The sequence below is a fragment of the Salvia hispanica genome, unplaced genomic scaffold, assembly GCF_023119035.1.
Source record: "Salvia hispanica cultivar TCC Black 2014 unplaced genomic scaffold, UniMelb_Shisp_WGS_1.0 HiC_scaffold_596, whole genome shotgun sequence".
Lineage (NCBI taxonomy): Eukaryota > Viridiplantae > Streptophyta > Magnoliopsida > Lamiales > Lamiaceae > Salvia > Salvia hispanica.
Genome location: NW_025952351.1, coordinates 12637 through 26780, shown reverse-complemented (window position 1 = coordinate 26780; position 14144 = coordinate 12637). Strand labels below are relative to the sequence as shown.

Here is a 14144-nt window from a genome sequence, read left to right as displayed (position 1 = left end):
GAGAAAAACGTCTTACCAACTAAGAGTATTTCACTAGAGCAAGAAGTCGTCAACCCTAGCATTCGCTTCCCTAGACAGAAACTTCATACAAATAGGCGGCTTCACGCCCCCCATTGCAAGAAGTGAGGCCGGCAGTGTCCATATCCCATCTCCGCAGATCAACCCTGAAGCCACCGCGGGCGCAAATGCGTCCGCCTTCTCTCTATCGATCCTCCTCCAAACCAAAAGGATCAAGCTCCCAACACACATACCAATGACGGAATACGCCCCGATATAGAACGGGATCGCCATTGCCATAGGAATAGGAATGAACCTCCCCCATCTGGGCCCCGCCACGTCCTGGATGCCATTGATCACAACGGCCCCAACGAAGAACACGCAGCACAGCGTGAGGCAGTTCTTGGGCAAAGACGAAACCCCCTCCACTCCCAAGATCGCAATGTTTCGGTAAATGGATGCGTACGGTGCTGGAAACTGCGAGCCACTAACCCCGAGATCATCAAAGGCCTTGTAGAAGATCCAGAAGACGCAGGGCGAGATCACGCATCCCATGGCAGTTCCAATGAGCTGGTCACGAACATAGACCGCGGAGACGAGAGGGTCATGTACCCGTTCTTGAAGTCCTGGGTCAGGTCTGAGGCGGTCGAGACGTTGTTCATCATCACCCCACAGGAAGCCAGCCCGGCCAGAACGCCTCTGTGGGCAGCTCCGGCATGCGCGCCGATCAAAAATATCACCAGCTTCCCGTAACTCGAAGCCAGAGACCAATCCGTAAGGCCGCAACCGTAGGCATTGCTGAAGGCTAGCACGGGTGTAAGTATGTATAAGACTACAATGTAGTACCATTTTAGAGTGGGGAAGATGTGAGGAAGGATAGCAGAAGATATAACTCTAATAATGATGTAGCCGGAAATGGCAATCCAATTGGGGATTTGGTCCTTGAGAAAAAGATGGGTTCTACGTTGATCGTCGTAGGAGAGAGGATGAGGAGGCGTAGGGGTGTTGTCGTTGCCGACGACTGGTAGGGCTTGAGCCGCCATTTTGTTGCGAAGTTGGAAGTACAAGACGAATAAGGTGTGGCTTAGGATCTTAACCAAGTTGTAGAGGCCATCGCCAAGAATTATGGCTATGGCAATGAAGACCTAGACATTTGGTAAGAAAGATAAACAAACAAAACCGATGAGATAACATTTATAGTCCACGTTTGACTTGGCGTAGGTTTTAAGAAATATAAAGAAAAATGAACGGAAAAAGGTTATTGGATCCCACATTTATATACTTCCTCCATTCCACGAGAGTATGCACTCTTTCCTTTTTAGTGCATTCCACAAGAATATGTATTTTCAAATTTTTAAACTATTTTCTCTCTAACGAGGTGGGACTCATTCTCCACTAATAATACTTTATTTACTTTTCCTCTCTCTACTCCTCTCTTATTTTACCAATTTTGCATTAAAACTCGCGCCAAATCCCAAATGCATATTCTTTGGGGACGAAGTATTAGTTTTATAAATAAATGTGAGTGTAATGAGTTGGTGGAAAATGGGGTCCATGTACCAAAAAAAGAAAAATAAAATAAAATGGACAACATTTCACGGACGGACCGAAATAGCAAAAGTTGACAGTATTTCACGGACGGAGGGAGTAACTACGAGACAGAAGAATTATCTACCTTATCAAACTGCCCCAATGGATTTAAACTTTGAAAAATGAGCGATGAGTTGATTAAATTAGTTAGAAAATTGGATTCAAACAATAAATCTTGGAGAGAGTAGACTTTTTTTTATCGAATTGGACCAACCCTTACACTGGCGTATCCAGTGTAGTAGGAGGGGGTACAACCGTACCTCCAAAAATGCAGTTTTGTATTATATATTGTACCATCTATTTAAAAAGCTTTAGTGGTGCAGCTGTAGAATGCGCCTCTCGCCTTTTGTGAGATGTGAGTTCGATCCAGTGGCCTCATTTTTATTCTTCTATTATTAGATTCTCCTTTATATTTTGGAGTTATATTGTACTCCTACATGAAACTTGAGTGTATTTTTGTTTGCAATTTATTCTTTTCTTCTTCCATTTTATAGTGATTATATTTTTACTATTATTAGATTCTCCTTTATATTTTGGAGTTATATTGCACTCCTACATGAAACTTGAGAGTATTTTTGCTGCAATTTATTCTTTTCTTTTTCCATTTTATAGTGATTATATTTTAATATATATGGAGACTTTCATGTGTTTTTATCTATAAATTACTATGTTTATGTATTATTTTCAATACAATATCAATAGTTTATTTAGTGTATTTTTTATTTTTAAAAGATTTACTTTGAAGGTATTTTATTTATTATATAATATTATATTTATAATTTTATATTCACAACTAACAAAATGAAAGAAAAATGAGCGAATAATTTTCTCTATATCAAAGTAAATATTGCACCCCCGAATCAAAAATCCTGCATACGCCACTGAACCCTCATTATATACTGTTGAGTCAATCACATTTCGGTTTCAGCCTAGTAATATTGAATTTTTAGGATATACTCAAGTCATTTTTTTGGTTTAAGTTTAGCTATGTTGTTGAGTTGTTTAAAGTTTTAACACATGGATGACGAGCTGTTTTGATATCATGATAGAAGTCCATGAAATTCTTATCTTAAAACCAATCGAGTGAGAGTCCATTATATTGGTTTCAGTTTTCTCTTTTATGCCTATTTGGAATATTTGTTATGATTGCCAACAAAGAGAACAGGAAAAATGGATTACCTTGTAACCTTGCAAGCCATGAAGGCTGGAAGATGGATAGTCGGCAGAGTACCAGTCGCCCTTCCGGTTGTTTATCAGCGGCCACATAATGCCCCACGACAGGATAGCGCCAACCAGCATTGATATGTTAATGAGATACGGACATAACATACCAACACCAACATATGTTGCTGAGAAATCAAAATAGAACCTGATAGAGAGAGATGTAATAAACACTTAAGTTGCCTTTTGAATAGATGTATGTTGTTCCGGATTTTGGTGTTCCATATAGACTGAATGAGCTCTCTTTCTTGTGAGTTTGTTACAATGTAAAACTGAGGAAACTCACTTGTTATCGTATGCTTTAAGGCCAAATGTAGGGAAACTGCTGAATCCGCAACCATTGGTTGCAGTGAAAAACCATTGGAAGAAACCCCAGAGGAAGCTGAAGGTGAAGAACTTCCCCAAAGCTCTTCCTTGTTTCCTTGACCACCCAAAACATGTTGGACAATCATTTGAGAGTGATATATAGATAAAAGGTTTGTTGCTAATAAAATTACGAAGAATAGGCTATTTCTCATTTGTCCTACAACTTTGTAAATATGAATGACAAATCATGAAGTTTCAAAAAAACTCAATCATCCCATCTGACCAAATTTGGGGTGAAGATAACTGAAGCCGAACTGACAAATGGAAAACTCTACATGGAGAGACGCCGTGTAGCCTAGAGAAAGAGTTGAACGAGTAAAGAGAGAGCGTGGAGAGATGAATTTATACTTGCTATTTAAGTTTTTTAGTCTCAAAACTACATTGTTTAGTCGTCCACGTTTTCAAAACCAATGGGTGACTGGAGGAGGGGCCATTGAGACTTATATAGTGATTTCAGTTCTCTTTTACATCAGTTCTCTCTATACACCGATGTGTGATAGTTGTAATATACTATTTTTTTTAGTTTCAATTGCCAACAATTCCACATCACTAAAGTTTTACATGTGTGCCAACTCCACATTTCATTTGTCCAACAAAAATCATGGTGGCACAATACCGAAATTTTGAAACTCAGCCATTTCTAAATCAAATTTTTAAAGATGTGGGACGGAAAGTGACTAACTTGGCTAACTTGGCTCCCTTAGGAGTGTGAAAGCTGTTGATGAGATGAGCTGGCCGTACCACTTGGAAAAGTAAGTCTATAATCAATGATCATGATCTGAACCAATACGAGAAACAACGTTAAGTCAGTCTATCATGAAGAGACTTGATTCTCAGTTGTTCCACAAATGCAGAAGAATATGCTTACCTTCCGAAGAGGTACAATAGTGAAGAGACCCAAAAAGCTAACGCTGAACAAGAACACAATCATCCATGAAAGTTTAGGATTCTTAGTATTCTGAGGTTTATGATCAGCAGTTTGATTGCTGATATCTTCGCTCATACCAAAAAGATAGCTCCCAAAGCCTCCTGAGATTTGATCAGTTTGTGCTAAGCCAGAAACTTGATTTTTGGGAATGGAGTGTCAACAACACATACTATCTTCGTTCATTAAAGATAGACTAACTTATAAATAACACGAGTTTCAATGCGCAATTTATAAAGTAAGAGAGAGTGAAAAAAAAGTGGTGGAATTTGTGTTAGTGAATTGCGGGTCCATATTATTAGTACTTCTTCGATCCCTATTAAATGTCTCATATTTCCTTATTTGGACATTCCCCAATAAATATTCATTTTACTTTTACTACTTTTAGTAAATGGAACTCATATTCTACTAACTCTTTCTCTTCAGAATTACTTCTTCCGTCCCACAAGAATATGCAGTTTTTCCTTTTTAGTTCGTCCCACAAAAATATGCACTTTCTAATTTTGGAAAGTTTTCTCTCTCTAATGAAATGGGACTCATTCTCCACTAACAATACTTTAATTACTTTTTCTCTCTACCTCTCTCTTACTTTACCAATTTTACATTAAAACCCATGCCAAACCCAAAGTGCATACATATTCTTTTGGGACGGAGAGAGTATTATAAAACTAATAAATTTCTTTATAGCCGTTGTTTTGCGAAGATGATAATAAATAATTAAAATAGAGAGAAAGTAAAGTAAGAGAGAGAATAATATAAAAGAGAGTCGTATCTACATTATTCTCTTATTTTCTTTACTTTCTATCCGTTTTAACTATTTATTACTCCCTCCGTCCCACAAAGATTGTCCCATTTTTCCATTTCCGTCCGTCCCACAAAGTTTGTCCCATTTCACTTTTACCATTTTTGATTGTGGACCCCATATTCCACCAACTCATTCCTACTCACATTTATTAAAAGTAGGACCCATATCCCACCAACTTTTTCGACTCACTTTTCATTACATTTCTTAAAACCCGTGTCGGGTCAAAGTGAGACTATCTTTGTGGGACGGAGGGTGTATTTTTTTTCTCAAAAAATACGTGCAGAAAAGCAGTCAATCACTTGAGATGAAATGGAGGGAGTATATAAAAGTGGGTCCATTTCCACTAACTTTTTCCACCTACTTTCCGTCACAAAGTCAAACAATTTCTTAAAACTCTCACTAGTCAAATATGAGACATTTAATATAGACTAGAAGAAGTACTACTTAATTGTTTAAAACTTTTCATATTTAGAAATTGATCTAATTTTCATGGACTGCTCAAGTAAAATTAGTCTAATTTTTTTGGACGGAGATAGTATAATTTGTGTGTGTGTATGTGAAAGAGAGAGAGAGACCGCTGAAGGCGATGCCGGAGGAGGCGACCACACAAGTCTGAATGACGGCGTTCTCCTGCCTAGTAAATGGCTGCTTGAGAAAGCCAGATTTCTCAAGGAACTTGGTCCACGTCTTGACGAAGAAAAATCCGAGGAGGCCAGCTGAGATGTTGAGTGATGGGATGATCCCAGTCGTCAGATTCAGATTCATCACGATGAACGTGAACAGAATGGCCAAAATGAAACTCACTGCAAACGCACGGAGCGTCAGCTGTCTCTGCCACGACGGCACCTCTTTGCTCTCGAATATCCTCTCCACCGAGTCATCCTCGCTCCCGGTTGCCTGGTCTTGCTGCGGCGCCGTGGTATTCCTCTCACCGTCGTCTTCCATAAGGTTTCTTGATTTTTTTGGAATTTGTGTTTGGAATTAGTAGAGAATAAGACTTAGAAGTCGGCGCAAAGAGACATGTATGTGTGAAATATTGGAACAGATATATATAAAGAAGAAATTATCATAACATTAAAATAGTACTGATATAATTCATATATCCTATAAGGACGCAAAATTAGGGACGCAATCATTTGCATTGGAATTTTTTTAAATAGCTAAAATTTGAGACGCGAAATAAAGCGTGCTTGAATTAGAGGCGCATTAAATACACGTGTCTCTAATAATTAAAATTAGGGACACTTTTCATAAATATGTCTCTAAACATTTTCATTAAGGACGCATTAGATGATCCGCCTCTAAAGCGTAGGTGATATATTTTGCAACGCAAAATAGCGTCCTTGATTGTAAAAAAAAGCATCTTTATCTGTAACTTTTTTTGTAGTGCTGTACAACATCTATTGTGCTTGAATAATATTACCCACTTTTGTTCCATTAAAAGTGAAACACTTTTTTTTTTTGGATTGTCTCATTAAAAATGAAAGATTTCTTAAAATGAAAATAACAAAATTTCTACTTTTTCATCTCTTTACTATATTCTCTCATCATTGACTTACAAAACAATCCTTTATAAAATTTTGTATCAAAAAACAAATGTTTCATTTATAATGGGATGAAGGGAGTACTCCATTATTTCTTTAAAAATATAATACTCCTTGCTTTAAAACATGAAGATTTATAATGGGTAATTGTAAAAGTAAGAATGCAAGATAGTGATAGAAATAAAAAGTGATTGGAGTATCGTTAGTTAGTGGAAAACGAAGACCCTCCCTATTAGAGAGAAAAAAAATTCTTTATGTAGAAATTTGAATTGGTTTCATTTTAAGGGAAGACTCAAAATGGTAAAATTTATTTATTTTTAATAGACAGTTGAAATATTTCATTTTCTGATTATGCACGTATAATGGGACGTCTAAAAAAGGAAATCGAACATTTAAAAGGGTGATGGAGATAGTTTTTCTAAAATTAATTTATTGACGTGGAGATAATATATTTCTAAAATTAATTCTTGATAGCTCCGACCTCATATTAATGATTGAAAGCTCATGTAGCTGTGACACAAAATTGATAATTGTCGCGAAGACTTCCAAGTCAAGTTAATGGCAAGCGCCCAAAATTGATGTGGACATTTATTTATTTATTTATTTTGATTGAAATTTAAAATAGGGTTAATTATGAAAGTAAGTGGAAAGAGAACTAGTAAAAAAAATTAAAGTGAGGATCTTTTTTAGCATATATATTATTTTTAGTTAGAGCATGAAATAAGATCTTACCATTTAACGTGTTGTTATCAAGGTCCAAAATTTGAAGCATTGTCAAATTCCCAATTTTACTTGGCACGGGACCACTAAAGATGTTGATACTCATCACCAAGATTTGTAAATTAGGAAGAGCATCAATCTTTATTGGAATATCACCTGTCATTAAATTGCATCAAACCAATATATCTAATATGTGAGAAGTCTTGAGATCATACAGATCATATATATCTTACCACTTAAATTGTTGGAACCCAAGAATAGTTGTTGAAGCAATGTCAAGTTCCCAATTTGTGCCGGCACTTGTCTATTAAAGTGGTTGTTACTAAGTTTGGGAGAGTTCACAATTACGGATTTTATATGTTTTTAAGGACCAGATTTGAATCATTTTAAATCTGAATCATGTAAATCACATATGTAAATTATGTTCTTAAATTACATATGTTATACATTTGGTATTTTTGATGTGTTGTTGATAAATGATAGAAAAAGATAAAAAAAAAAAGTGCAAAAAGGGCCAAGGTACATCTGCCTCAGTTCAAGCCGATTTTCCCAGCACTTTTGGAGTCCAACCAGTGATTAATTCAGACCATTCTCTTCCTCTTCGAAATAGCTTCACGTGGATACTTTGAATGACTCAATCGGAATTCTGTGGAGAAAGTTATGACTAATGTACGAATATTGCGCAGTGTTGTCAAAGCTGGCGAAAATTAGACGGAAATTCAAGGAAGGAAGAAATTATTGCTTAAATATCTCAAATTAATTGTGGAATCGAAATTATTATATTCTCCATTACTTGGAGGATACTTTTTATCATTCTAACCCTTTTTCTAGCCTATAAATACCCCCTAACCTATTTCATAGCATTGATCTCACAGCCTCCAATCCTTCTTCCCCTCCACACATTCTTCCATTCCATCTTTCATAAGTAATTCATTCATCTTCTATTGGAGCGGAGCTCTGCAAATCCATGCAAGAGAAGCCTGAAATTTGAAGATTCAATCTTGCGTGGATAACTCCCCACATCCGATTCCACTTCCACATCAAATTCCACTTCCACATGAGGCGGTTGATGATCCTAGCTCCTCTATATAAGTGTGGATAACTCTCCCCCTTATTAGGCCTTTTAAGGGGTGAGTGGCCTATTTTTAATAAATCAAATTTTGTACCTCTAATTTACGTGATACGTTGGAATAAAACACAAATATATAAATACTGAGGTTGGATAATAGAAGAAAGATGTGTTTATGGTTCAAATCATATCACCAAAAGACCCTTAAAACACGGCATGCCTTAATATACAGTCCACATTTAGTGGTCTCTAGTCAAGTCTATGTTTCTATCACTAAATAATCGCTTTATGAATAGACAATTGGACATATATATGTCAACATATAGCTGTGGTGGATTTGGACATAAAATATGGCATACTGGAACTATACATCATATTAACGAGAAAAGTATTACTCCCACCGAAGATGACCCCTTTCTTGGACGGCACGAGTGCAACTTTATATTAGTATATGTGTTTTATGGAGAGAACAAAATATGCGAGATGGAATAAATTAGAGATAATGTTATTTCCAATTTTGGATCATCTTGATTGAAACCAAAAAGGTAAATGAGTCATCTTTAGTGGGATTGAGGGAGTATTATTTTTATGGGTGCAATACTCCCCCGTCCCACAATAAGAGTCCAATTTTGGTCCGTCCAACAATAAGAGTAACACTCCACTTGTACCATAAATGATAAGTAGGTCACACATTCTACTAACTCACTCCACTCACATTTTATTATAAAAAAAAATATTAAAAGTGGTACTTATATTTCACTAACTTTTCCAACTCAGTATTCTTTACATTTGTTAAATCCCGTGCCCACAATAAGAATGACTCCTATTGTAACACCCCACGTTTTCGAACCCATATTTTAGAGCTATAAAATTTCTTAATTAATACTATTGCTGACGTAGGAGACGCGAATTAAATGATGAACGAATTTATTCCATAAGTTCTTATGACCGAGACGCGTCTAGGGTTGAGTTGGAGTTTGAAAAGTCAAACTCGTTGAGTATATGACGTGGCTTATGAATATTTGAATTAAAGGTGAAATTATGTGGTGATTTAATTGTTTAAGGGTGAGTGAGATTATTAGTATATTTTCATAAATACTTTAACCACATTTTCATTTTTGAAATTTTCGAACCCCATTAAATTATTGGAGAAAAATCCTATTTTTCCGGATTTAATTTAATTCTTGGGATATTTATCCAAATTAAATCCAAAACTCAATTATTCTCTATTTCTTAATGAGAAAGAGCGAACCCTATTGACTCTAGGTGATTTTCGAAAATCACCTCTATTTGGGAAGGAAGAATTATTTTATTTTTAATTGATGCCTTATTGATTTCCTTCCATGCCTAAAATTAAATATTCTAGCAAATCTTACCATACCTCAATGAGATCTTGCCATATCTTATTTTAGTTAATATTAAAAATCCATTCCTTATTAAAAAGGGCCATATTACACGCCTAGTTCCTTTTTCAAATGGGAGGATTTTTATTTTTATTTTGCTCCATGATATTTTATTCTACTTCGAAAAATACACAAAACAAAATCTTGGCTAAATAAAAAGCCACAATTTTCGAAAACTCCATGCCTTGAACCCTAGTTCATATTTTTTTATTTCTTCTTCCCTACTCCACAGTATTTGTTTTATTTAATTTTGGAGAATCAAATCTTCCCAAATATTCTATTTAATTACTTAAAGATCTTATTGAACTCTATAAATAAGCGAAACACCTAACCCTAGCCATCAAATTTTCGCCCCCCACCCCACACTACACGCCTCCCTCCTTTTTCCCTCTCTCTCAATATTCTTCTACTTTTCTCCAATAATTCTTCATCCTTTGAGAAGAATTACAGTTTGAGCCTCAAGAATTGTTGAAGAATCAAGTCTCTACTTTGTTTCTACCGTTTGTTTTGACAAGAAAAGGTACATATATATTTATCTTCTTCTTCTAACCGATTAATCGGTATTGAACCCTCATGCATCTAGATTCAGTGAAAGTGGGATAAATGGTATACGGGAAGTGCATGTGTGTGTTTATGCGTGCGTGTGTGTGCGTGTGTGTATGTGTGACATAAGTTGATAGATCTAAAATTGTTGAGTGTATAGATGTATATGATGAGTGCGTCTTGATTCTGAATGATAAATGTGAACCGGATCGGTGAGAAAAAGGGGAAAACGTTGAGACATGCATGATTTAGGAGTTGGTGTTGAATTTGATTTATGATATGTGCCTATGTGATTAAAAGGTGAAACCTCGGTTGCGAAGCCGGATAACGAAAGAGAGAAACGTACTTGAAATCTAAGCAGTCGAGGTGGGCTTTATTCTTAAACTCTTTTCTGTTGCAAATTTATGAATGTGGAGAGATAAGGGTGGTTTAAACTGTTATGTCATGCCTATGATTGTTTTGTTGATGTTGTGCGCTCCATTGGGCTATAGGGCTATGGATATGTATAAACGAATTCGGGTCTGAGTAGGGCCGCAAACCCTACCAGGCTAGTGTACACAGGTGGGATCGGGAGCCGTCCTTGCTAGTCGGCCGGTCTCGTGGGCGAAAAGTGTGGCCACACTTTCGTCGCACTATGGAATTGTTGTGATTGTGGAAAGTGATGAGGAAATTAGGGAGTTGTTTGACTGGCCAGTCTATGAAAATATTTTTGTGATACTCGATGATATTTATTTTGAAAGTTGTAAAACTCGAGTACATTATGGTAAGGGTGGCATAACTAATAAAATATTTTGGCAACGAGTTCACTGGGTATTTCAAAATACTCAGCCTTGCATGTGTTTTCCTTATGTGCAGGTTGAACGGCGACGAGTAGATTTAAAGGTAAAATTATGTGGTGATTTAATTGTTTAAGGGTGAGTAGATTATTAGGATATTTCCATAAATACTTTAACCACATTTTGATTTTTGAAATTTTCGAACCCCATTAAATTATTGGAGAAAAATCCTATTTTTCCGGTTTTAATTTAATTCTTGGGATATTTATCCAAATTAAATCCAAAACTCAATTATTCTCTATTTCTTAATGAGAAAGAGCGAACCCTATTGACTCTAGGTGATTTTCGAAAATCACCTCTATTTGGGAAGGAAGAATTATTTTATTTTTAATTGATGCCTTATTGATTTCCTTCCATGCATAAAATTAAATATTCTAGCAAATCTTACCATACCTCAATGAGATCTTGCCATATCTTATTTTAGTTAATATTAAAAATCCATTCCTTATTAAAAAGGGCCATATTACACGCCTAGTTCCTTTTTCAAATGGGAGGATTTTTATTTTTATTTTGCTCCGTGATATTTTATTCTACTCCGACAAATACACAAAACAAAATCTTGGCTAAATAAAAAGCCACAATTTTCGAAAACTCCATGCCTTGAACCCTAGTTCATATTTTTTTATTTCTTCTTCCCTACTCCACAATATTTGTTTTATTTAATTGTGGAGAATCAAATCTTCCCAAATATTCTATTTAATTACTTAAAGATCTTATTGAACCCTATAAATAAGCGAAACACCTAACCCTAGCCATCAAATTTTCGCCCCCCACCCCAAACTACACGCCTTCCTCCTTTATGCCATGCCTATGATTGTTTTGTTGATGTTGTGCGCCTGATGCCTAGTTTGTGAGTTCGCTCCATTGGGCTATAGGGCTATGGATATGTATAAACAAATTCGGGTCTGAGCAGGGCCGAAAACCCTACCAGGTTAGTGTACACAGGTGGGATCGGGAGCCGTCCTTGCTAGTCGGCTGGTCTCGTGGGCGAAAAGTGTGGCCACACTTTCGTCGCACTATGGAATTGTTGTGATTGTGGAAAGTGATGAGGAAATTGGGGAGTTGTTTGACTGGCCAGTCTATGAAAATATTTTTGTGATACTCGATGATATTTATTTTGAAAGCTGTAAAACTCGAGTTCACTATGGTAAGGGTGGCATAACTAATAAAATGTTTTGGCAACGAGTTCACTGGGTATTTCAAAATACCCAGCCCTGCATGTGTTTTCCATATGTGCAGGTTGAACGGCGACGAGCGGTGGCGGGTGTTGAGCACATTAATTAAATAAGATGGATATTCTGAACTTCGAGTGTAGTTGTGTGTTCATACATGGCTTCATTTTCTCTTGGTCGTTTCCGCTGAATTTTTTTGAAACACTTTAGTATCTTTTGGTTATTTTGAACTTATTTCCCTATGAGTTAGAAGATTGAGACTTGTTGTGGTTTTGTTGAATTCATGTCGAACCCTTGACTTTTGATCGTAGTTATGATATCTATTCTTCTTTTAATTTCTTGATAAAACCGTTGACTTACAGCTTTGATAATTCGTTTAATACCTTGGTCAAATCTCTTTAAATGAAAGCCTAGATTATGTTTTTATTTCTTCTAAGTCCGTTTTGGTAGCAGTCGCCGTATTTATTATACCCTAGAGAGGCGGGCTGTTATAGTTGGTATCAATGCCTCAGTTCTTTCCGCTCTGGACCAAAGAGTCTTTTCAAAATTTAAGTTTATCATTTACTAACGCACTAAATATGAAAGGCTCAACACCGCAACTCGTCCCGCTCAACCACGAAGAAAGAGGTACAAAATATTACTATGACTTTCATTTGAAAATATTATGCTCTTGAAAATTTCGGTGGAAAATGTTATTGTTATGAAAATGGAAAGCATGCCATAAGTGTTAGAAATATTGTGTGAATGTGAATCGATGCTTCCCGAATGGTGATCCGTCAAATATCGTATGCGAGCTTGTGAAATTGTGAAATGCGATTCCATAGAATATTGATTGACTGAGTGTTACTATCCACATATATTAATGTCCGTTGCTTGTAATGCAATGGGACACCAAATGATTTATATAAACATGTGGATTGTGCAATATATGGATGGCGTTTTATGCGGTGAAAATTCATGACTGAGGAAGTGCGAGGTATCGCGAAGAACCACTATGAAAGTAAAATGTGGAACTTTGAACTTTGCTGCTAACGTAGGAGCCATATGAAGCTTGAGTTAGGTAATGATCGAATATATGTTGATGTATGAGACTTCAAGCTATGCTTGAAATTATAGAGTGCCTAAGAAGTAGGCCAGACTGAACGTGCTAGAACTTAGTTGTAAGTTGACAACTGCAATATCACTTTCCTGAGTGATAGAACCAACGAAAATATATATTTCGAACTTTGGTGTATCCTTACAATGGTGAGATCATACCTAAGATCTAATAAGACTATGCAGTCTTGCATACCATGCCAAAGTGGCAACGCGACACAAATACGACGTCGTTTATGACACCTTAAGACCACGTGTATAATGGCAATCGAAAATGACTATGTGACATGGCAAGAAGAAGACTTTGAAGATGCGACCATCAAAAATAGTTATTAATTTCGACGATACGATGAATCTCAACTTGGAATCCACGGTTTCATAGAACGACGTTGCCATGATCAGGCTCGGGAAAAATGTGCGAGGAAGTGCGACCTTCGTAGTTAGAATGACCAATTTTTAAATCAACAGTACTTACTTGGATCCTAAGTTCTTTTCGGGACGTTTTGAATAGTCGTGAGCCCTTGTCTATTTAAACATCTTGGTTGACTCATAATTTGCAAGTGATGTCCATTATTTTTTTTCATATATCGAGTCATGACTCACTTGGCGTGAAATTTGTGTTTGCCCTTGTAACTTTGGACCTCTTGCTTGAGTAGTATTATTTAAATTCATAAGAACGATATTTGATTTTATGAGCTTCCATCATTGAACTTCATTCATAAAGTTGTTTGTAGCTATGACCTTCAGTATGATCACATCTTCAGACCTGTTTTTCTTCAAAGGATGGAATATTCTTCTTGGAACTTTGGTTCACCCCTTTATTTTGTAACCATGTTTGTGGCAAGCTCTTTCTGGCAG

At 36.3% G+C, this 14144-nt stretch overlaps 1 protein-coding gene across 1 annotated transcript; it reads right to left on the bottom strand.

The window, feature by feature from the left end:
• Positions 1-8: 8 nt before the first annotated feature.
• LOC125199634 (probable metal-nicotianamine transporter YSL7) lies at positions 9-5933 on the bottom strand. The gene is given in 8 exon segments (XM_048097589.1): positions 9-572; positions 575-1142; positions 2767-2956; positions 3095-3229; positions 3857-3907; positions 3909-3952; positions 4043-4203; positions 5480-5933. Coding segments are annotated over 8 exon segments (2058 nt in total). The 5' UTR covers positions 5850-5933; the 3' UTR covers positions 9-33.
• Positions 5934-14144: the final 8211 nt, after the last annotated feature.